The sequence below is a fragment of the Myxine glutinosa genome, chromosome 3 (assembly GCF_964187855.1).
Source record: "Myxine glutinosa chromosome 3, kmMyxGlut1.1, whole genome shotgun sequence".
Taxonomy (NCBI): Eukaryota; Metazoa; Chordata; class Myxini; order Myxiniformes; family Myxinidae; genus Myxine; species Myxine glutinosa.
Window position 1 is genome coordinate 136,986,733 of NC_136263.1, and position 26,069 is coordinate 137,012,801.

The window sequence follows — 26,069 nt, forward strand, 5'->3', positions numbered from 1 at the left end:
CTTTGGGTGTTCTGTACCTATCCCTGCACCTGAAAAAATAAAGTTTTAAAAGTTCATATGAACTTTTTCCAATAGCAGTTCCAACTGCATATCATATTTAACGAAATTTGACCTTGACCTAAATGCATGTCCTTGAGTTCTGGCGATCTCAAAAGTATCACCAAATGAATGGGCATCCCCAATTTAGTTGGAAATGACACCTATAATGTTTTTCTACACTGTTTGGTTCCAAAATGAAGCGCGTTTGAACATTAGACCCGGTGGACTGGCGGCCATTTTGGATTTGACCTCTCACGGTCCTCAGAAGTCAAATCTGACTTCCCTCCACAACTGAAAATAAACCTTATGGTATGCACTAACTATGTTAGAAATTTCATGCTTTTCTCATAAAATGCACAATTGTTATAATATGAGAGCTTATCCGCAGTACTACATCTCTCAATTGTAAAGAATAACTCGTGTTATCGAGACCAGTTCAACAACAGTTTTTAAACGTGAGTTTGTTGTTCTCTGAAGTGAATCATTCCGTTTGAAGAAACATTGTAGTTTCCAATCAGCGGCCATGTTGTAGACCCTGATGTAGATCGATAATACTTGAATCGTCAATTTTATGATACTTCGGATGGTGGTTCAATGTAGAGGGTTGAATGTTTAATTTTTAGTAAATCTATACGTATTATAAGAGAGATGTTTGTCTGTGTGTATGTGTGTGTGTGTGTGTGTGTGTGTGTGTGTGTGTGTGTGTGTGTGTGTGTGTGTGTGTATGTGTGTGTGTGTGTGTGTGTGTGTGTGTTTGTGTGTGTGTGTGTGTGTGTGTGTGTGTGTGTGTGTGTGTGTGTGTGTGTGTGTGTGTGTGTCCCATCCCATGTGTGTCATCATTTCTCTCAGGGATTGGTGAGCGGATCTTATCTTCGTCAAACTTTCAGAGGTTCACACCCTTAGTATCCTGGAAGCAGGAATACCACAGCAAGATGTTCCAAGACATTTAAAATACCACAGGAACACCATTGAATTATTAAAGTATTTACCATTATTAGCTTGTTTTGACAGATCCAAGTGAAGATGTTCTTTAAGATCACTTCAAGCAAAAAAAAAGCCTCTCTAAAAATACACTCCATTCGATATTTCTACTGACAGTAAAGCAGATGTGATGTTGTAGCTAATGCAGTATTGATTTACACTCCATTTACATTCACCTGAGGCTCAGGAAAAATCCATGTGTAACCCATGCAAATCCAATGTCCAGCCTATGTGGGCTAGCCCACAAAAAGCCCATGCCATACCCACATGGGGTAGCCCACAAAAGCCCATGGCATACCCACATGGGGTAGCCCACAAAAAGCCCATGCCATACCCACATGGGGTAGCCCACAAAAAGCCCATGCCATAACTGTTACGTGGTCCTCCCGGTGACTACCTGGTCTCGGTGACCCCCGGACCGTGAGAGGAACTCCGCCAGGAAGATATAGGATTTATACGCTTTCGTAACGCAATCCATATGAATTCCAGTCAATAAGAAACCCCACACCAAGGATCCGGATTAATCAATAATATATTCTCCAATCAATCAACCACCATCAACAGTCAATCAACAATATTACTAAGATGGCCATCTTATATATGTCCCCCCTTTCCCCACTCACGACCCCTCAATGGTCACTGTCCCTCACAATGTCTCTGGGCCCCTCCAGACCAAGGTGCAGGTCGACTTCTCCGCACACGGGCGGTTGAACGAACCCCTGGCTGACGTGCTTCAAACGTGCACGTCGCGTACCGGGGACCGCTGCTGCAGCGCACACCTCCTGGCCAAGCAAAGCGGGCAAAGCAACGCGCGGCTTGCAAAGCGCGCGAGGCCCAAGGTGCGACCCGTACGCGGCCTTGTAGACGTTGAGGCGAACTGTGCCGGACGCTTGGTTCCGTGCATGAACCCACGGCAACTTGACGTGTAACCGGTAATTACCCCGAACAGGTAACTCCTCTTTTTTTTTTTTTTTTTTTTTGTTGTTGTTGTTGTATACAAGATCGAGGCTCGTGAAAGAGCAAACATTAATCACACAAAAAGACAAACCGACACACAAAACACAAAAAACAAGGGGAGCGGCAGACAAGATGGGGAGAGAGGGGGGAGGACACAAAAGTGAGGGGGAAGAAGGGGAAGGACACAAACACAACATTTGAGAGCAGGGACATCGGGAGGACTTGGGGGGAGGTGGGAGAGGATTAAAACATATGAACACTGCAAGGACTCTGGGGTGAATTACCGGGGGTAGAAAAGATCAAGGTTTTCGATGGGGGAAGATAAGAGATGGTGGTGAACAGCTGTTTTAAAGACCTGGAGGGAGGACTGGGATTGAAGGGAGTGGGGGAGTTTGTTCCAGAGGCGGGAGAAAAGGGGAATGAAAGAGTGAAGATGAGCAGAGAGCCTAGACTTTGGCAGTTTAACCATAAGAGGGTTGCAGGCAGATCTTGTGCGACCTGAAGGAATATTGGGGGGACAGAGCACAGAGAGAGCTGGGGGAGCAAGGCCGGAGAGTAGTCGGTAGAAGACAGAAAGACCACCAACCTGCCTGCGGTGAGTGAGTGAAAGGCCCTCGGCGTTGACTACATCGCAGGAGATTCCAATGATTCTGAAAGCTTTGGCCTCAACAGCGTGAAGCCGAGCAAGGTGTGAGGCAGGAGCACCAGCCCAGAGGGGGGAACAGTATTCCATTGAGCTGCGGATGAAAGCCTTGTATGTGGTGAGGAGCTCAGGTGTGCCAAGGAAGGACTTTGCACGACGGAGGATGCCCAGTCGGCGACTGGCTTTGGAGGCCAGCTTGGAAATGTGGTTTTCCCAAGAAAGATCATGGCAGATAGTGAGACCCAAAAGCTTGAGCGACAGAACTTCTTGGAGAGGATTGTTGAGAAAGTAGATGGGAGGGTTGTCCAGTCGGTCCTTTCGGAGAGACATTGTAAGAGTGTGATATTTGTCAGGATTGAAAGACATGTTCCACTTGTTTGACCAGTCTGTGATTTTGTCCAGGTCTGCAGAGAGTGAGGAGGCTGCAGACTGCCGATCTGAGGGATGAGGAATGGAGCGACAGAGAGTAGAGTCGTCAGCAAAGAGATAGAGAGGATTTTCAAGAGAGTCAGAGAGATCATTGATGAAGACCAGAAAAAGCACCGGGCCCAGAACACTACCTTGGGGAACTCCAGCCTGAACAGGAAGAGGAGATGAGAGAAACCCATTCAGGGCCACACGTTGACTACGACCAGAGAGGAAGTCCGCCAGCCATGCGTGGAGATTTCCATGGATACCAAAGGAGGAGAGTTTGGAGAGCAGAGCAGGGTGCCAGACCGTATCGAAGGCACGTGAAATGTCAAGGGAGACAGCTCTAATTTCCTGTTTGGCGTTGAGGACCTCCATCCATTGTTGAGAAAGCAGAAGCAGCATGTCCAGAGTAGAGTGACCAGGTCTGAAACCAAATTGATGATCAGAGATCAAGCCATTGGAGAAGAGGAAAGATTTAATATCTGAAGCAATGATGGATTCCATGACTTTGCTGATAATTGGGAGAAGGCTGATTGGTCTGTAGTTGCTGGGATCTGTTTTTGCACCTTTTTTGTGCAAAGCGGTGATGTTGGCTGATTTCCAAGCAGAACTCCTCTCGCCAGACGGGCTTTCAAACGCAGCGTTCCCCACGCTGCTCAATATCGACACCGCTCGCGTCGGAGCTGGGCGAGGAAGAAGAAGATCCCGCTTCTCCCGGACCTCGTGTCTTTTCTTCTTCCGTTTCCGGTCTCCTTTTCCCCAGAAGGGCTCCTGACCCTTTAATCACAACAACCTTTAATCGAATAAACATTAATAAGCAATCACCTGAATAGTAATTCACATAAATTCACATAAATCCGTAACACTCCCCCCCTTCAAGAAAGAAAGTTTGAACCCAGCGAAAACTTTCTTTGCCGGCCAACTTTGATAACCAAACCAGATAACTCACACCCCCAAATCATCAGTTCCCCCCGGGCACAATTATCACTTAAAAATAAAGCAACAAAATTTCACACAACCCCTAGATTAATTCACTCTGGACCAAGCGTCAACCACTTCTAGTTTCTCTTGAATGACGGTTAAGAGGTGGTGACCAAAGCCCCAAAGTTAAACCTCTCGATAGCACTTTTTCAGGAGGCCCAGCTGAGTATTCCCTACATGGACGCCTTAAGGAATGTGGAGTTCACGGTTAGTCCGTGCAGGAAAGTTCACTACCTGGACGCCTTTAAGAACGTGGCGTTCACGGTTAGTCCGTGTAGGAGCCCTGGCTCGGCGGCTCCACCATATATAGTGCTTCAACTTCCCCAGACTCCTAACAGTTACGGTGGGACCCCTTGTCCCAGCCGTTACCTGACTGGCGGTCTCCTTCTCGGCCAGTGCTCTGACATTCATTCTTTCGGGAGGTGCCGTAACTCTGGGAGCCTCCATAGTAATATCGGCTGCTGCCAACCCCAAAACTACCGCCAAGTTGTCGTCTTCTGTAGACCTCTCGACGCCTACGAAATGCCTTCCCTACTGTTATGGTCCGACCCTCCAAATCCTTACCATTCCAATTCTTCTCTACCTCTCTGGCGTCTTTTGTGCTTGCAAACGTGACAAAGCCGAACCCTCTTGACCGTTGCGTTTCCCTGTCTTTTACCACCCGCACTTCCACCAGCGGCCCATATCTGTTGAAGACAGAGGTCAGAACTTCTTCCTCTGTGTTGAAGTTCAGTCCCCCTACAAATAACTTGGAACTTTTGTCGCCATCCCGAGCTGGGGTGGTGTTATTTCCCCTGCAGGGCTCTTTACCCACCCTCGGGTTACCATAAATTTGCCCCCCCGGCCAAATCATTCCCGATAATCACAGATACTCCCTCTACAGGAAGCGTGGCTTGTAAACCGACGGTGACCGGTCCCGACACCAAATCGGATTCCAACTGGATGACATGAAGTGGGGCACTAACACAGCCACCGATCCCTTGTAACCGAACACTATCACCAGTTGCGGTACTCTTTGACAATGGCAAAATGCCTTCAAGCATTAAGGATTGATGGGCTCCTGTGTCCCTCAATACCCTAACAGGTCTTGGGTTAGTCAAGTCTCCCTCGAGTGAGACAAACCCCTCATAAATAAATGGTTGGTAACTCTTCTGTGGGCGATTTCTTACGCTAGCCATCGCATTCGGAGTTGTAATAGTCGGACTCCGCTCTGGGTTGTCCCTTTTCATGAGGTAACAACTGGACATCAAGTGTCCCGGTTTTTTGCAAAAGGTGCAAGTAGGCCCGGAGGAAAAACTCGTGGTCTGCCTCGGGCCCCCCGGGAAATAAGTTTGTCTTGGGCCCGTAGACCTCTGATTTCGAACAGTTGGGGTATCCGCGTTGTCCCCATAATCCTCTCGAGGCCACCGCCATGTATTGTCGTTCTCCGCCCCGGGTGTTCCATAACTCCCCTGCTGAAGTCTAGGCGAGGAGCTAGGTGTGTGGACCCCTATCCGGTGTGTTAAGGCATAATCATCTGCCATGGTGGCTGCGTCCCACAACTTTGGTACTTTCTTTTCCTGCAGGTACACTTTGATGTCCACGTGGACACACTGTTGAAATTCCTCCACCAGCATCAGGTCACGCAATGCTTCGAAGTCGTTCCCGACTCCTTTCGACTCACACCACCGATCAAACATGTTTTCTTTCACTCTGGCAAACTCCACATGGGTCTCACTCTCCCTCTTCTTGGCATTCCTGAATTTTTGCCGGTAAGCTTCAGGAACCAACTCATAGGCTTTGAGGATGTGCTTCTTCAATACCTCATAATCTGCACATTGGTCCATTGGTCGCGCCGAATAAATCTCTTGAGCTTTACCCACCAGAACACTTTGCACTAGTATGGTCCAGGCCTCCTCCGGCCAGTTTAACTGTCGAGCCACTTTCTCAAAGTGTGGAAAAAATTGAGTGACTTCCTTTTCACTGAAGGGTGGAACCAGCCTCACATGTCTGCCCACATCCCAGGTTTTCTGGCTAGGTGTCGACCCCGTCAGCAAGGGTGGTACCTCTCCCCGTTCTCTCATTAAATCCAGCTCCTTGAATTTAATTTCTTGCTGAAGCGCCAGATCACGTTCCTTCAACTCCCTTTCGGCTTTTCTCTCCTCTGCTTCGAGTTCCCTGGCAGCTCTCCTCTCCTCTGCTTTTCTCCCTTCTAACCTTTCCTGGAGTTCTCGTTCCACTCTCCTTTCCTCTGCTTGTTTCTCTTCTCTCCTCTCTTCTGCTTTCCTTTCTTCTTCTGATCTTTCCTTTTCTGCTTTCCTTTCTTCTTCTGCTCTTTCCTTTTCTGCTTTCCTTTCTTCTTCTTTTAACCTTTCCTGGAGTTCTCGTTCCACTCTCCTTTCCTCTGCTTGTTTCTCTTCTCTCCTCTCTTCTGCTTTCCTTTCTTCTTCTTTTAACCTTTCCTGGCGTTCTCGTTCCACTCTCCTTTCCTCTGCTTGTTTCTCTTCTCTCCTCTCTTCTGCTTTCCTTTCCTCTTCTGCTCTTTCCTTTCTTCTTCTTTGATCCGTTCCTGGTTCCTTAATTGCAACTCCAGTTTCCGGAGCTCAACGTCTTCTGGTTCTTCGGGTAACCACTCCCAGGCTAACTCGTCCCATGTTCCTAATCCCACCATAGACTGTATCACCGTGGTCTGCAGCTCTGCCTTCCTCAAATTAGTTCGGACCTCCAAGTTAAAATGTTTGGCCAATTTCAAGAGGTCCGATTTTAGTAATGCTCGGAACTGTGCCTCACTAGGGGTTACCGCAAAGTTCTGTGCCACAAACGCCATGGTGACTACTGGTAACACCTGGTAACCTTCACCCCAGAAATTTCCAACAAAGAAAAGCAACAGTATTACTATTATTGCTATTGGTTTTTTTTGTTTTGTTTTTTTGTTGTTGTTGTTGTTTTGTCGACAGAGCAAAACAATTTTGGGAACGTTGGAAAAGTTCCCACTCTTGGGAATTCTTTCCCGGACTAAAATTTAGAAAATTTTATAGATCCCGGACGTAGACCCAATTGCGACTCCGCAAATCGTAATTTGGACGAGCCCCCAATTTCTGTTACGTGGTCCTCCCGGTGACTACCTGGTCTCGGTGACCCCCGGACCGTGAGAGGAACTCCGCCAGAAAGATCTAGGATTTATACGCTTTCGTAACGCAATCCATATGAATTCCAGTCAATAAGAAACCCCACACCAAGGATCTGGATTAATCAATAATATATTCTCCAATCAATCAACCACCATCAACAGTCAATCAACAATATTACTAAGATGGCCATCTTATATATGTCCCCCCTTTCCCCACTCACGACCCCTCAATGGTCACTGTCCCTCACAATGTCTCTGGGCCCCTCCAGACCAAGGTGCAGGTCGACTTCTCCGCACACAGGCGGTTGAACGAACCCCTGGCTGACGTGCTTCAAACGTGCACGTCGCGTACCGGGGACCGCTGCTGCAGCACACACCTCCTGGCCAAGCAAAGCGGGCAAAGCAACGCGCGGCTTGCAACGCGCGCGAGGCCCAAGGTGCGACCCGTACGCGGCCTTGTAGACGTTGAGGCGAACTGTGCCGGACGCTTGGTTCCGTGCACGAACCCACGGCAACTTGACGTGTAACCAGTAATTACCCCGCACAGGTAACTCCTCTCGCCAGACGGGCTTTCAAACGCAGCGTTCCCCACGCTGCTCAATATCGACACCGCTCGCGTCGGAGCTGGGCGAGGAAGAAGAAGATCCCGCTTCTCCCGGACCTCGTGTCTTTTCTTCTTCCGTTTCCGGTCTCCTTTTCCCCAGAAGGGCTCCTGACCCTTTAATCACAACAACCTTTAATCGAATAAACATTAATAAGCAATGACCTGAATAGTAATTCACATAAATTCACATAAATCCGTAACACATACCCACATGGGGTAGCCCACAAAAAGCCCATGCCATACCCACATGTGGTAGCCCACAAAAAGCCCATGCCATACCCACATGGGGTAGCCCACGAAAATCCCATGCCATACCCACATTGGGTAGACCACAAAAAGCCCATGCCATACCCATATGGGGTAGCCCACCAAAAGCCCATGCCATACCCACATGGGGAAGCCCACAAAAAGCCCATGCCTGCCCACATGGGATAAACCAGTTAGCCCCCGGGTGGATCCTATGGACAAATCCAGCTGGGGGTATACATTTGGGACCAACAAGTTAACCAACATAGGACTCATATGGGCCCCAGCTCGAAATTCTGGCTGGGTAGTTTGTTTTATCATGTGTACATCAAAAGTTATAAAAGTTCAAATTTACACAAGGATTTTATGTATATCCCCTGCATAGCATTTTTTTCCCACAACCTCACATTGATATTCTGTAAAATGCTAAATCGGGATTAAGCAGCAATCAATATTACAGATTTCAGGACACTTGCCAATGTGTGAAAAGTTTAAGGTACTTTGAATTCAAGGAAAAGCAGGTGAAATGCTGTTAAATTAGCTTCCTTGTAAGAAAGACAGTTATAGAGCAATATATATATATTTGGGTTTGGGGAGGAAGTATATATATATATGCAGTATATACTATATATATATTGGTAAATATAAATTAATTGGTATAAAATAAATATCGACAACATAAATAAATAACATAAATTTCCACTGCCACAAATCACTTCCGTTTTCCACATTGTGCCAAAGGAATTAACAGATGCATCCTAATATGATCCCATAATTGTGAGTCGAACCTGACATATGTTGTTGTCGATTGGATGCCAAACGTGGGCGGGAGAGGGCGGAGTAAATTCTGATAAGGCGTGGCCTTCCTTTGGGGTGGAAGTAAGGTTAACCACAGCCCTCTCTAAAACGAAAAGGTTCAATAATCGCGTTGAGCGTTTAGATTGCCAAAGGTTTTGAAGAGATTTGTGCCTTCCTCAATTGAAGGTAAGGATTCTCTCGGTATGCACTGTTAATGACAACAACAGTATTTTAAGTTGACTGTTGATCCTTTATTATTATTATTTTTGGTGAATAACAGTTTCAAATGCTCAAGGAAGTAAACTTCTCCCCGATCTCATCGACAGTATGTGCAACAATCACAAAATGAATGTTGTTTCCTGTGGTTTAATTCAAAGTTTGGAAATGAACCCCTTGTAACCCCCCCCCCCCCCCCTCTCTACAATGAAGGAATGTCTGAATGTATCTGGGTCTGGAGGCATATTTCAATAACATATTTTTTGTCTCTCTGTCCACTCACCTTTAGTTAAATCAACATTATATCAGAAAAATACAATGTGGATTCAACCTGTGCCCTGATATTGCAACTTACCTTGGCACATCTCTTGCCGCTGCGTCCGTCAAATAACTGAAATCTTCATGTGGTTTTGATTTTTATAAATGCTTCGGTGATTTGTTTACTGTGTCGATAAAACTAACAAAAAGTTATATTTTTTTCAAGGCGTCATGAGGGATCAAATTAAGAAATTGTTAAATTGTAAATATATATATATATTGTTACAGACACGACTTTGATGTTATGGTGGGCCGAGCGGAATGGCCGCCGTGTCCGCACAAGTTACCCGATTATACTCGAACGTTTGCCGAGTCGCGCTACGCTAAATCAATTGAGGAAAAGGACACAACGGCTGGGATTCAAATGACACGACACCAAGGGTTCAGTTCTCAAGACCTCCGGAGGAGGTTATATTAGGGCGGAAGGTCAGATTACAACGACAAGAGGGACAGCATAGAAAGGCAGGCACTTAGACACACTCTTATATTAGCCCCGACAGACGACAGATAAACAGGACAAAGGCTGACTCACACGGGGATTGATGGCAAGGAAAGCGGGCAGTCGATGGCTCAAGGTGCACCGTTCTCGGAGGGGGTGCACCGTTCTCGGAGGTACTGCAATACCGGGTCGATGCGTGGAGCTCGCTCAGCGCTTGGAAGGTCGCGACTTGTCTTCTTCAGTCGGGGGCGCATCTCCCGTCACGTCCGGTAAGTGGCCGCGTATATCCGGCGGGGAGTGACACGCCCTCGGCTCGTTAGCTCCGCCCCAGATGGAATCGGCCCGTTGCTTCTCATTGGGTGCGTGCGGGGGGGTTACCGGCTCCGCCCTTGACGAGGGGCTGACAAGGAGCCCCTTCGTGGTAACCCCGTCGGAGCGCATGGTCAATGGCGGCTAACCGAGCCGGTGTGAGGACGCACACTCCCCCGCGCCGCGCCGTTGTTGTAGTTGTTGTAGTTGTTGTTGTAGTTGTTGTTGTAGTTGTTGTTGTAGTTGTTGTTTGGGGAAGAAGATGGGAGGAGGTATGGGAAGGTCCTAAACTCACTACTGGTGCCATATAATCACATTCTGGTGCAACGAAGAGTCAGAATTAATGGAAACGAGTCCTTAACTGACATAGACTAAGAATAACTAGCAAGATGTCCGAAAGTTGTCTACGTGAGATGCGGTGGACCTGGGCACGACATTTAATGGGGGAAAAAGGGGAAGGTCGGTTCTACAGAGTGTTATTTACAGGCAATGGGACTAGGGAATGGGGGATTGGGGATAGTTGGGGAGTATTGGGGAAATAGGGGAGTATTTACAAGCGGATATTGAGGCCAAGTCCCATATCCGCAACATTGCACCCTTCTCTACCCTCGGGGCGTCCCGACCCGATAAATTTTTACCTATTTTAGTGTGGCACTCAGATGTAGTTCCCTCTACTATTAACTCTACCCTGAGTGCGACAGTTTTACAGATATTCACAAATGAGTAAATATGTCCCCCTGCGACGTTGCACCCTTCTCCTCACAGAAACACACCCACAGGATAACCGAATCGCGGAAAGAATTCGCAAACTAAACATACAGCCGGTAGGGAGCATTATTTACAAGACTACGCTGATATTTACACTACGATCCAGGACCTGTTTTTGGAGGAACACATGCAGATGTTATGCATAGAGAGAGCACGCATGCCAGCATCGATACACCAACCCACGAGTGCTCTGTGGCCTTACGGCCTTTAATAATGTGCAGAGCACCCCTTCCAAGCACCAACAGCACCACCCCATCACACAGTCAGCACCATCCGGTGCAGTCACCATTGTTCAATGAATAAAAATAAATTCAACAACCCCTAACCCTGCAGGTGTCTCTTGCTCTTCGTGTGGTGCACGTGGCCTTCTGGCTTCTTTCAAAAAATAAAGAAAGGCGCCAACCGCGTCCATTTCCTTATTGTGGCCATCAGGGGGCCAACTGTTAGTGGTTCACCTTGTATGGCATAGGTGCCACGTTGACCCATAGGTCCATCCATGGGTGGTGCTTGGCCGCAAAAGAACTGCGGTCCATTGTGGGTGGCCACAACCATTGCGGTCCATATGGTGTATCGATCCAGGCAGCAAGCAGCGAAAGTGCAGGCCCACAACTGCGTAGCCAGCACCTCTCTCTCCTCTCTCTCTGCCCCAAAGCCAGATCCTCGGAGGTGGGAGACAAAAGAAGCAGACAAGTGAGTAAGGTGGTAAGGGCGCAAAAGTGCACGCAATATAAGGTAATGCACACTGGGGGCACATGGGAACCAGGTGAGACAGGTACGTTCCTACCGTACGCCCCCCCCCCCCCCACCAGGTAACCTACATGGCCCCTCCCTTACCCCTTACTGCATCCACAAAACACAACACTACCCATAAACATCTACTTTACACATCATCAAACGTCCCTACTGTCTTCCCCGTTCCTCCCATAAACCAAATTCGTCTTCTCTCCCTCCTAACCAATCAAATTTGCCATTTTCAACTCTCATCAAAATTTGCCATCTCCAACTGAACATCAAAATTTGCCATTACCAATTCATCATCAGTCCCTCCTAGGGAGGGAGAGATGGAATCACCCCAATGTCTCATCCACGTCGTGATGCGTCTCACAAATCCTCACAGCAATTCTCATTTCCTGCAACACAAAACAAAGAAAACACAGGTGTGGAGTCATCATCATCACCACAGGTAAGTGGCTGCGTATGGTGCGACAGGTTCATCAATCCTAACTATTTCCTAAATGACTTTAACAACTTTACACTACCCGGGGTCTTTCTCCGGCCAAACCATTGGCCCTCTTACACTATGGGTTCTAAAAACCAATTCCCATTGACCACTGTGGTGCTTTTCAATTTGGGGTCTCACTCCCCCGATTCATCTCCCGGTGCCCTCGCACAATTTCTGGGCTGTGGCGTGTACCTCTCCCAGCGGGTCTACCCACCTGCACACCTCCACCACTGCAGTTGCCTCCGAGCTTACCTGCTCCTTACCCTAACCTAACTACCTGGGGAAGGCCCTCTGGTGCTCTCCCCACTCGGTGCCCTCTCTGGCACTGGGCTACCCGGGTCCGTCCTCCGGATCCTCGGGCCCCATCCACAACTCTACCGGCTCCCAGAGCCCACCTGCGGCCTCACCTGGCCGACATCCTCACAGTGGTGGAGTGCCCAACCAACTACACACACTAACAGGCTACACGCCCAGCCATTTCCACAACACTAATGCACCCATCCGCAACATCATTCTGCAACCGCACCACAAATGCCAATATCCAACCACAATTTACCTATACCCTCTACCTAACACTTACACTACCCGCCCCGGGTACTCGTGAAAGGGGTCCACTCTTCCCCCATCCACACCTTCGCACCATGCACACCACTCCGTACCACTTATTCCAACTCTCTCCACACACCTGTACTTGCACACCTGTGCTCTCACACCTGGTGCCACCTGCACCCTTCTCTCCCCAAGCGCATTCGCGCTGATCCACACACTCACTACTCATACACTGCTCCACACACCTGTCCAGTTGCACACCTGTACAATCACACCTGTTCAATTCTCACACACACGGCATCATCTCAGCTAACTACTCCCTTCTGAAACTTGCGCTTCCCAGTCGTCCCTTTAAACTATTGCGCTCCCTCGTCATTATCATCCACACTAATCTACCTGCGTCCCCACTACAGGTATCAGTCACTAACTAAACTTAACGTTACCTAATGTCATCTTCGCTAGATCCCTATCAATATAACCTAACCCACCCGGGCTAGTTTCCACTGCCATCAATCCCATAAGCTATTGCTCCTTTGCCCCCCATGGGAAGGGTGGCAGGGATGCCATCCCACCACATCGGGGGTCTCTCACTACCAATTTTGCACATCAAATTTCAACAAATTAAAAATTTGCCAATCTCTACCCATCATCTGCCAATCACTACTGCCAATCCCTTGCCAATCATCAAATTTTGTTTTTCTCCAATTTTGGGTCCAAAACACTAACCTCATCACCCAGTCTACTCACTAATGCCTCTCGGTGCGCCAATCCCTGTCCAAAGCCCGGCTTCGTAAAGCCAAGCCATGGATGCGGGTTGTTTGGTGCCAGCGGCTGGACACGTCCCGCATTCGGTGCAGGGACGGGGGCTTACCCGGGCCGAGATCCCACGCACCACCTCGGCGTGGAGCCATCCCATGGCTCGATCTCGGCCTGCCGGAATGCCTCAACAAAAAGTGGTCGCCATGACGACCCTTCCTATCGAGCTGCCCGCTCCGCCTAGTGGAGCCCGGACGCGGCCGTTCAAAGCGAGCCCCGGCACGCACCGAGGGCCCGCTTCGGCTAAAAGTCGACCTAACCTCTAACCTGGTTACCGTCGATGCTTCACCTGGATTCTTACACCCCGCAGCCCGTTCCTTGCTCACACATCCAGCCGTCTCCATGCTCCTCGTACCTTTCCTTACACACCCAGGTACCCTCATTCCACTCACAGCCTTGGTCACACACCTGACCACCGAACACTTTGGCACACATTCGTTGGTCGCACACCTCACCAACACACCTCTTCGCGCCCCTTCCTCGGTCACCTCCTCTGTGACAATCACAGGTGTGCTCTCATTCGCACACCCAACCACGTGCCTCACTACCAACTCCAGCGTGCATTCCCACTCACGCTCTACCATTCCAGGTGTGCATCCTTCCATTCCAGGTGTACATCCTCGCTCACCTGTCACACCCAACTCACGCTCCTTGTCACTCTCACTACTCTCACCACCACTCTTGACAACGCACTCACCCTTACTCTTGACAGCGCACTCTTTCCCCATGCACCTGTCCGTTACACACCTTTCTCGCGCACACTCTCCCGTTACACCCTCTGTAACACTTACCACACCACGCTTCCATGTGCTCCCTCGCACACGCGCTACGACCGACTCATTCTCGCCAGCACCTTCACTCCTTGGCACGCACTTTTTCCTCACACACCCCAGAGTCGGACTTTCTCGCACACCTCCTTTTTCGCACACCAGACCTGTCGCACTCTTCACCAACGGCCTCTCACGAACACCCGGGTCCATCTCGACCCCCAAGCTTCTTAAATCACCTGGCGCATCATACGCACGACCATATTGGTCACCACTTACACCGGGTCCTCTTCCTCTTCGCTTCTCCTCCATCACCTGCGAATCCCTCATCCGGTTAATGAGCACATCATCACGATCCAAACACAGACTTTGGACCAATTCTTTTATCTCCTCTTTTATCTCTTTGTTATCCCCTCTCCGTCGCTTCTTAATTTCGCTCATCCCTTCTTCCACTTCTTCTAGTTTCTGCTTCACCTCTTTTATTCCCCGGTACGTCTCCTCAAGCTCGTCCTCCAAGGCTACCTTGACCGTTTCCATGTGCGTCCTCACCTGCCGGTCCTTCGTCTCCATTACCTCTATCACCTCGTCCAGCCTCGTTGTCAGTCCCTCACGTACCATCTGACATTCCCTCTTCGTCGCTACCAAGTCATCTTTTAGTTCTTTCTGTGTCGCTTTTAAACCTCCTAATACCGCAGTGTTCCTTTGAACCTGCTCCACTAACTCCGTCTGTCCCACCGTCAGCTGCTCCACCTCCTGCGTCAGGTCCTCTATGCCCCCTTGCAATTTTACAGTCCCCTTTCTCACCTCCTTCTCCATGTGCTCCTTACAGTGCCTCACCTCCTCGCGCACTCCTCCGACCTCCTCACTCACTCCTCTTCTGATCTCCTCTCCCATCACTTGCATCTCCTGCCCAGATGCCACCCTCATCTGCTCCATTTCCTCCCTGTGAGCATCCAGTTTGGTTTCTACCCCCATTCTGACCCCCTCTATCTGCTGCCCCATTTGTTTAACTTCCCTTTCCGCTTGGTCCCTCATGTCCCTCAATTTGCCTTCCATGGTGTTTTCTAACCCCTCTAACCCTTTTTGCATCCCTTCCATTTGACTCTCTTGAGCGGCCATTCTGTTTTCTACCCCCGTTAACCCCTCCTGTATTTCCCCTAATCTATTGTCCAATTTCCCAAATTTCTCGTCTAATCCCTTAAAATTATTGTCTAACCCCTCACTGGTACCCCTCGCTTCGTCCCTCATTACCCCCATTTGGTTTCCCATTACCCCCATTTGGTTTCCCATTACCCCCAATTGCTCACTCCGAGCCCTCGCTTCGTCCCTCATTACCCCCATTTGGCCCTCCAATCGCTCACCCATTTGTTCCATAAGGGCCCTCATTTGCAGGAGGAAAAGGTTCGAATCCACCAGGGGCGCTGCCACGGTCGCGGGCGCGGTGACCAGCGAGGCGCCATTTTGCGCGCCTGCTACCCTCGCTGCTTCGCTCTCCTCACGTCCCTCAATTTGGTCCTGGACCGACCCTGCCTCACTCTCCTCTACCGGAACCCAGCTGTCTTGATCCGCCATAGCGCGACTTTCAAAATTCGGGTTTTTATTTTCGTAAAACAAATTCAAATTTCGCCGTTATAATTTCGAGCGGGAAACGCGCTCCGAATCGAATTCTACCTCCCCAACACCAATTGTTACCCTAGTGGTACAATTGGTGTTCCAAAATTTGGGCCTAATAAATTTAGTCCCAGGTCCGAATCCGACACTCCTGACACCAATTGTTACAGACACGACTTTGATGTTATGGTGGGCCGAGCGGAATGGCCGCCGTGTCCGCACAAGTTACCCGATTATACTCGAACGTTTGCCGAGTCGCGCTACGCTAAATCAATTGAGGAAAAGGACACAACGGCTGGGATTCAAATGACACGACACCAAGGGTTCAGTTCTCAAGACCTCTGGAGGAGGTTATATTAGGGCGGAAGGTCAGATTACAACGACAAGAGGGACAGCATAGAAAGGCAGGCACTTAGACACACTCTTATATTAGCCCCGACAGACGACAGATAAACAGGACAAAGGCTGACTCACACGGGGATTGATGGCAAGGAAAGCGGGCAGTCGATGGCTCAAGGTGCACCGTTCTCGGAGGGGGTGCACCGTTCTCGGAGGTACTGCAATACCGGGTCGATGCGTGGAGCTCGCTCAGCGCTTGGAAGGTCGCGACTTGTCTTCTTCAGTCGGGGGCGCATCTCCCGTCACGTCCGGTAAGTGGCCGCGTATATCCGGCGGGGAGTGACACGCCCTCGGCTCGTTAGCTCCGCCCCAGATGGAATCGGCCCGTTGCTTCTCATTGGGTGCGTGCGGGGGGGTTACCGGCTCCGCCCTTGACGAGACGCTGACAAGGAGCCCCTTCGTGGTAACCCCGTCGGAGCGCATGGTCAATGGCGGCTAACCGAGCCGGTGTGAGGATGCACACTCCCCCGCGCCGCGCCGTTGTTGTAGTTGTTGTAGTTGTTGTTGTAGTTGTTGTTGTAGTTGTTGTTGTAGTTGTTGTTTGGGGAAGAAGATGGGAGGAGGTATGGGAAGGTCCTAAACTCACTACTGGTGCCATATAATCACATTCTGGTGCAACGAAGAGTCAGAATTAATGGAAACGAGTCCTTAACTGACATAGACTAAGAATAACTAGCAAGATGTCCGAAAGTTGTCTACGTGAGATGCGGTGGACCTGGGCACGACATTTAATGGGGGAAAAAGGGGAAGGTCGGTTCTACAGAGTGTTATTTACAGGCAATGGGACTAGGGAATGGGGGATTGGGGATAGTTGGGGAGTATTGGGGAAATAGGGGAGTATTTACAAGCGGATATTGAGGCCAAGTCCCATATCCGCAACAATATAATTATATATATTTGGCATAGTTTCATGCATTTCCTGTAGTTGACAACCAATTGGTTTTATTATTTATCTCGGGTCTTGTGTAAACTTTGGTCAAAATTTGTATGTCTTCCAAAACACTTAACAGCCTTGGCTGGACATTAAAATCTGGCTATTCTTCCATATGGAAGGATTAAAATTCCAATACAAAAGCTGTTTACAGTGTAATTCTTATTTTGATATTAATTCCAGGACATGTATGACATTGAACATCCTCATATTACTTTTGAAGCTGATTTCGAATTTTGATGAAAATCAAACTTTATAACTCTTTGAGTGAGAATCTTTGAGCGAGAATGAAATATTTTCCAAGGACACACAACAAACGTTGACACAGGAAGAAGCCATTCGGCCCATCATGCTTGTGCTCTTTGGAAAGTCGCAGCTCGTATGATTCAACATGAGATCCACATCGTCCAAACAAACTGTAATCAGAATTGGCCGGTCCAATTAATTTAGTAAATATAGATCTGGGAAGATCAGAGAAATATCTTCAATTTCTGGTACAAAATTGACATCATTCTATGTAACAGTTCAATCATGTGGATCCTCCATATTTTTCCCCGTAAAGTAGATAAATGTTTACCAATACCATTTCCTTCTTTCCCAATTCCCGTCTGCAGTAACAAAAAATGGCCACCCATGCACTTCCTTTTCATTAACTATGCTGTGGCAGCTGAAACGTTTTTCCTCCCCTTATACTGCCTTTAGGCTATGAGTAATTTTGAAATATAATGCGTTTATGCTGTCAACTCTCACCATTGTGTGCATATCCCACAATGAGGCCGAAGCAGAAGGCCTGTTGCTCTTCCATAGCAAACAGGTCGGTGGCCTCTCTGGTTTTTACTGCTTCAACTCCAGTCGAGCACTGTTTGCTCTCTTTGCCCTCTGGCCTTCCCCAGTTACTCCAGAACATGTGTTATTCCTACTGAAACCCTCAAACCCAAGCTTACTGCAAAACTCATCTAATTTTTTCTCTTTTCTCACGTTTGTGCAACCACCTTTCTGAAGCTGTTTAATCGCACCGTCCCCTCCAGGCCTATAATCAAGTGGTGCACCACCACCTCATGCCATTCCCTATCCCTACTCCTAATCTTTCTACTTCCATTAACCCGACACAACCAAACAAAGCACTAACTAGCAGGTTACAATGCTTCCTTGCCTCCTCTCTCTCTCTCTCCTCTTTTCCTGTTTCCTTCTTACCCTTGCTTACTGTGTCCAATTTTTGACCCACTCCTCTGTACCCCTCAATCACCTTGCTCTTCCATTAACCTCAATATTATATAATTCTATTTTTAAAAACACTCACTAAAGCTCTCCTTTTAAAATATTCTCCAACAATGTAAACTAATCTGTGCACCATGTTGCCTTATTTCATAGTTTCCTTTATCCACTTAAATTATGACATTACACTACATTTATTATTAACCAGCCAACCGGCAATTATCTTGTGTAAACTTAGATAAAATTGTAGAGTTTGTGCCTTGACATAAAAATAAAAAAATATATATATATATATATATATGTCGATATCAGAGCTCATTATAATATTAGGAAGCAAGTACCACAAAGGCCTATTGCTGCATGCATTCTGACCAACAGGAAAAGTCTGCAGCGCATTAATCTGTCTGTGGTGCACAAAACAGTTCCGGGTGCTCCAGGAACAATTTAATTTTAAAAAGGATCTTCTGGCTAAACAGTTGCATTGGCTCCACCATGGCATGAGCATGAGATCACGAGGATGAGATCATGAGATCATGAGATCATGAGATCATGATCATGAGGCATGAGCTTCGCAGCTACAGCCCCCCTCATCTATTACCTTGCACCCCTTACCAATCCTATGACCCATCCTATAATCTCTTTTCATTTGGTTTTTTTTTATGGATATCGCACCGGACAAGGCATATGCCATTATCGGTAAGGGGCTAAGAGAAAGTTAGAAAAATATAAGCATAAAGCAAAACAAAATAAAAATAAATAAATAAAAAAGAACAGGGAACAAACAAAATAACAAGATCCTATTGCTCTTTCTACATCGAAGTAGCAGAAATTCAGTCAAAAAATGCATTTTTTTTTTTATTATTATTATTTTTTTTGTATACAATATCGAGGCTCGTGAAAGAGCTAACATTAATCACACACAAAGTCAAACCGACACACAAAACACAAAAAACAAGGGGAGCGGCAGACAGGATGGGGAGAGAGGGGGAAGGACACAAACACAACATTTGAGAGCAGGGACATCGGGAGGACTTGGGGGAGGTGGGAGAGGTATAAAACATATGAACACTGCAAGGACTCTGGGGTGAATTCGCGGGGGTAGAAAAGATCAAGGTTTTGGATGGGGGAAGATAAGAGATGGTGGTGAACAGCTGTTTTAAAGAAATGAAGGGGGGACAGGGATTGAAGGGAGTGGGGGAGTTTGTTCCAGAGGCGGGAGAAAAGGGGAATGAAATAGTGAAGGTGAGCAGAGAGCCTAGATTTTGGCAGTTTAACCATAAGAGGGTTGCAGGCAGATCTTGTGCGACCTGAAGGAATATTGGGGGGACAGAGCACAGAGAGAGCTGGGGGAGCAAGGCCGGAGAGGAGTCGGTAGAAGACAGAAAGACCACCAACCTGCCTGCGGTGAGTGAGTGAAAGGCCCTCGGAGTTAACTTCATCGCAGGATATTCCAATGATTCTGAAAGCTTTGGCCTCAACAGCGTGAAGCCGAGTTAGGTGTGAGGCAGGAGCACCGGCCCAGAGGGGGGAACAGTATTCCATTGAGCTGCGGATGAAAGCCTTGTATGTGGTGAGAAGCTCAGGTGTGCTAAGGAAGGACTTCTCACGACGGAGGATGCCCAGTCGGCGACTGGCTTTGGAGGCCAGCTTGGAAATTTGGTTTTCCCAAGAAAGATCATGGCAGATAGTGAGACCCAAAAGCTTGAGCGACAGAACTTCTTGGAGAGGATTGTTGATAAAGTAGATGGGAGGGTTTTCCAGTCGGTCCTTTCGGAGAGACATTGTAAAGGTATTCCTCTCTCTGGCCACAAGCAATGCGTACGGTACGGATAAGATGGCATTCCTCCTCGTGTTTTGAAGGAGTGTGCTTCAGAACTTGCACCCGTGTTTGCTCTTTCGTTTTTGTTTAAAACCTCTTTCCTGGAAACATGCCTTAGTACAGCCCATTTTTTAAAAAGGTGATTGTTCAAATTCCAATTACCATCCTATTGCTCTGACTTCTACCATTTCCAAAATCTTTGAAAGTCTTCTCAATAACCATTTCCGCAAGCATCTTGAATCTAACAGACTTTCACAATAATATGATCAGATGAACCAATTGGAGAAGAGGAAGGGCAGGAGACATTCTTGGGTAAAATGCCAGGGGCATAGCAAAAGCCCCTTTATATAAGGGTATGTGCCATGTGGCAAAGTAGAGAAAAGAAGGGACATTCATAGCTTATATAAAATGTTGAACAATAGCAAAGAAGGAACATTCAACAAATCTCTGGAAACTGGCTTATGGGAACTTATGGGAACTTATAAGAACACAAGAATGGAAAACTGGATTATTGGCAGAAATAATATAAATATGGATTGCATAATAGAAGGTGCAGTTTTGAAGGATATTACAGAGAAGGAATATATTGTGTGGGTGCAGATAGTGGGTTTAGGTAATTCGCATGTTGAGCTACACTGTCATATACTGGTACCGGTATTACAAAGAAGCAATAGCTGGTGTTGTTGTTATTGTTGTATAGCCCTGGACAGTCTTCTTGAACAAGTCCGTGGCACGGAGACAGTCGATTGATCTCCCAGGAGCGACCCAGAGATCCCCCACATCTAGAATGGTGTACCCACCTTCACAAAATCAGGGCCACGACAGAGTTAGAGAGACAGAGACAGAAAGGGCCGGTCCAAGGGGACCGATTGGAACTCTGACTGTTGTTGGGGGTACAACCACCATGGAGAGGCATCCCCGACAGTAATATCTGGTGTTGGTGTAGATAGTAGGTTTAAGTAATTAGCACGTTGAACTACACTGTCATATACTGGCACCGAGTTAGAGGCACTATCTGTGAGCTAGGCCCGTAGAGATAGAGAATGTAATAATATTATCGTGCGACCCCACCTATTATGAGACTCCTACCAACACCAGAGACCGCGGATAGGCCTAAACGGTTTTAATGGAGGCGACGACCAAACACGGATTGTGCTATAATAAATGTGGGAGGAAGAAGGAAAATGGAAGGCTGCGGTAAAAGCACTTACCTTGGTGAACCAACGGCAGCTGCAGGGAAATTAATGTACGCGACACCGAATTAAAATGTACAAAAATAAAGATTTATTCACGGACCCGATAACAATGAAACGCGACGGCAATCAAATAACCTAAATCCTATATTTGGGATCCCACACGCCAGACTCAACAACAGACACAGGAATGGGTTAAAGGAAAATAATTGTTCGTTATGTAATTGTGAAATGTAATGTAATGTGCAGTCTTATCTGGTCTTGTCGTCTTGCAGTGTAACACGGCCCCGCTCGGCACCGCTCGCGTGCCACCAGGCCTCGCTCCAAGCCTCCCGCCGCTCACGAGGTCCATGCACCAAGCTCCAAAGCATCGAGCACCCACGAGGTCCCACAGCAGGAAAAGCACCGCGCGTCCAACGCAGGCTAGTGGCTCCAAGCGAGGTCGACCTTCACACATGATCGGCCTGCCACGTCCCAGTCAGCTCTCCCGAAGCAAACATGCAAGAGGCAAGCGAACTCCACTCGGGCTATGACTCAACTCAACTCGGGCTGCGCAAAACGAAGCGCCGGATGTCCAAAAAGGCTAGCTGCGCAAACAAGGGCATGAACTGCAAGAGATGCAAGAGCCGCAAGAGACCCGTGCTGCGTAGGACGAAGAAGAGCCAGAGAGAAGAGCGAATGGTGTCCAAGCACCAAGAGAGCAAATGGCGTTCGGGCTCCCTTAAATAACCTTGCCGGTGATGTCAGCCTTGGCGCGCTACCAACCAGCGACTTCCACCGAACCTTCCAGCTTTGCGCCTCTTGCACTTATTGGCTGGAGGTTCGCGCGCAGCGCGCCGACCAATCACAGGACCGTAGCGTGGCGATAGCTCGTAGCATCTAGCGTGGGAATAGCACGTAGTGTGTAGCGTGGTGATATCGCGTGGCACTCGATGTGGTTAGGCCTGTCGGGGGTGTAATTGGCGGCGGCCACCATCGGTGGTGCCCCGGCCTGGTTTCTTTGCCTGTTCCTTCCGAAGTCACTGTCAGGGAAGGGAGTCATTTAATGTTGCACTAAGGAGATCCTAACTAAGTGTCTAAGTGGTTGTGGTGCCAAAAGGGACAAAGGTTTGGCTGACCAGGTGAGACATACAGGGGCTTTATTCTTTATTCCCTAACTCTACTTATCACTCGAACATCCCAGTATGCTCACAGGTATACTCTTAACCGACAAAACGCCTACACATGAAACTTATTACAAGGTAGATTCCTTACCGCGACAGACGAAGCACGTTACCTACACAGATCTATCTGGCTCTACATATCACTACCCCACCTGACATAACAATATTCTCAGAACTATTACATTGCAGTATGAACAACTATATGAGAGACAGCTGCATAAAGCTGGACGTTTATCATTCTTTTCCCTGTAATTTTCCTGATTATCTCTCGATAGCTGTTTGTGGATCACAAACAGGATGCCGTTTGGCAGACATATCGGGTTTGTCAAGATCCATGTGGCAATTGGTGGCGTGGCACGTGGTTTTCTGGTGTATACTGTATAACATTGAATGCGTTTGTATTTGCTAACATAGGAAAGCTTCAGCCAAACAGAATGATGTATTTACAACTAGAATGGCATTCGGTAGAGCGCATACCGTAAGTTTTGAGATTTCCTCCAAGCCAACATTAATTTTAAATATCCCCCCCCCCCCCACCTCATCCACCACCCACTCCCCACCACTCATCCTCCCTCAATCATTCTCTTTTGGCTTTGCCAGTTGCAGAAAATATTCCTCTTAATTTTTTTTACGTTTGCTCAATTTTAAGCGAGGTGATGGGGCAAGGGAGGACATAGGCTTAATATGTCACATAACTGCAGATGGAGTGAGAGGATGGTGGGAAAAGGTGTTTCATTTATTTATTTTATTCCACAACCTCATTTTCACCCCTCAGCCCAATGGGCTAAGGGGTATTGTCGTCACGGGAGTCGTCCGGGCGGGCGGGCGTCCGGACGTCCATCAACTTTTGGTTTCCGTCAATTTCAAGGAGAACGGCTTGTCCGATTAAATCCATTTTTGCAGTATGTGTTGGGGTTGAAAAGAGGAAGGTTGCTTTCGAAAATGGGCGTGCTGCGATTTTCCATATGGCCGCCACGGCAGCCATCCGGGCTTCCATCAACTTTTGGTTTCCGTCAATTTCGAGTAGAACGGCTTGTCCAATGAAATCCATATTTGCAGTGTGTGTGGGGGTTGAGTAGAGGAAGGTGCCTTTGAAAATGGGCGCGCTGAGATTTTCAATATGGCTGCCACGGCAGCCAAATTGGTTTCTGTCAATTTCGAGCAGAACGGCTTGTCCAATTAAATCCATTTTTGCAGTGTGTGTTGGGGTTGAGTAGAGGAAGGTTCTTTTCGAAAATGGGTACGCTGCGATTTTCAATATGGCCGCCACGGCAGCCATCTTGAGGTTTCCGTCAATTTCGAGCAGAACGACTTGTCAGATTAAATCCATTTGTGCAGTGTGTGTTGGGGTTGAGTAGAGGAAGGTTCTTTTCGAAAATGGGTACGCTGCGATTTTCAATATGGCCGCCACGGCAGCCATCTTGAAATTGGTTTCCGTCAATTTTGAGCAGAACGGCTTGTCAGATTAAATCCATTTGTGCAGTGTGTGTTTGGGTTGAGTAGAGGAAGGTTCATGGGCGCGAAATGGGTTAATGGGTTCATGGGCGAAAATTTCATTCCTTGCAGTTCCTACTCGGTATACAACTTCGCTTCAAATAACAAATTATCATCAATGCTTCCTTTCACCATGCATGGGCTGAGGGGTTACGCCCGCTTTGTGGTGCTATTTATTATAATTGAAGTAAGAAAATATTTTATTCGAGGATAGAAATATATAGATAGCTAAATATATTTAATCACTAATGTTTTATCCAATGGTCTGTCTCGTTCATGCCGCCATCGCCTGCTTCAAGGCCATCTATTTATTATTTATGCATGATCGTTGGAATGGGTGGGAAAGAATCAAAATTGAGCAAAGAAAGAGGAAGGAGGGTGATATTAGAGAGACATGGGGGTCAGAAAACATGAAGAAACAAGAGCAAGAATTGCTTTGAGATACATGTCAACTACTTTTTGTAAATTATTTCTTTAAAAAATTGATAAAACACCCTGAAACTCGAACTTGTTCTGTAACTTATCATAATAAAGCCATGTACCAAGTTTCAGTTGAATATGTTAAAGGGTATGGAAAAAAGTGTAGAAAACCACAGCAGTGACGGACTGACAGACGGGCAGACAGACGAGAGCAAACCTATGGTCCTCTCTGGGTAGGGGACTAATAAGGGAATCAAAGGATGGAAGGAGATGAGACTATGTGGAAGGGAGGAAAAGGGATTATACTGGGTATGGGGCTTGACGGAAGGAATTAAAGGAGAAGAAGAAGAGGGGTGGGGGTCAGAAATTCTATCAATGGTGTGTACGCCCATGTTGATAAAAAAAATATTCTGGAATATTCACTTGAAAGCTGTTAATTGGCAAAGATGGCATGTTAGTAAATACAATGTGTAGTTGAGGTTCAAACGCAACATTTTGCTCATACTGATTTTTCACAGGCCCATAGAGCCCTTTGGGCACATCAATGAGTTTAACCACAGATTTCAGGGATCTGTAACAGGTATCTAAAAGAAACTTATGGAAATGATATACGAAGAGTAATTGAGCAAGAATAATGTATCATTTGATGTTTTCCCCCAAATTGTCAAGGGCACAATCTTCATAATCTCTTTTTTCTAACTTTATCTGTAAAGGAAGGCCTATAAGGCCTAATACTGAATCCTTTATCAGATAGACAATTCTGCATGTTTTAAACTATTTCTTTGCAGGCCTGACTTGCATCCATCAATGAATACCAGCTACAACCAGAACCAAGGTAAGAAAGATACAAGATCATGTCAACATTCCAAGCACTCGAGTTCGACATTTAAATTTCAAATGTGGGAGTGGAATGAATGAATGGTCCCACTTTCATTCCTGTGACACACACGTGTTTGTATGCATACCTGTCACCTTCCAGCAATGTTGCTTGGCACCCCTTCATGGTGTCTTTATGTGGCGATAATCAGTGGTAGCAGAATCATGTGACCAAGATGGCGGCACCGTTGCAAAGTTGTCCTTTTTCTCTGGGCGGAAGGTGGGAGTGGAATTGAAATTTACAGATGGATGAGTGTACAGGAAACTAGGGCATCATTTCTGGACTAAATAAATGTGTATAGGTGGATATAAAAGTTTAGAGAAGACAGACTGTGTGTGCTGAACAGAATCTTTGGAAACCAGGGGACACCATGTTGGACATAGAGAACATCACTTGTGTGGACGACATTTTTCCATAGTGATCAACATATGGTGATCGATGACATTGCCAATGAAATTGGCATCAGTCATGGTAGTGTTACGTGTTACCTCCCAAAACTCCGGTTATGGTGCCCCTCAGAGTCTCGAGAGGGAACACAGCAGAAACATCTGTTATTTTGAGTGTTCTAAGCCATGGTAAAACCACACCAATGCAATTGCGTAGAACAAAGTAAGTAATTGTATTAGGAAAACTCACATATACAATAATAACACTCTTAACGAAGGTACCATGAAAGTATCACTTGCATCTCATGAACGATGCACATGATGGTACCATTATTCCCCAATACTCTCAAATCAATAAACTCATGATATGCCAAATATGAGTGGAATG

General features: G+C 47.2%; 1 protein-coding gene across 3 annotated transcripts in view; it reads left to right on the plus strand.

Moving 5' to 3' along the window:
- Positions 1-8,824: 8,824 nt before the first annotated feature.
- The window catches only part of LOC137423182 (uncharacterized), a 115,728-nt gene continuing 98,483 nt past the window's right edge, over positions 8,825-26,069 (plus strand). For all 3 annotated transcript variants that reach the window (XR_013622878.1, XR_013622879.1, XM_068110067.2), the window contains exons 1-2: positions 8,825-8,955; positions 25,207-25,253. Coding sequence is in view for 1 of the 3 variants with exons in the window: in XM_068110067.2 (XP_067966168.2) it covers positions 25,226-25,253 (28 nt within the window). In the remaining 2 variants the exon portion in view is untranslated. The remainder of the gene's footprint in view (positions 8,956-25,206; positions 25,254-26,069) is intronic.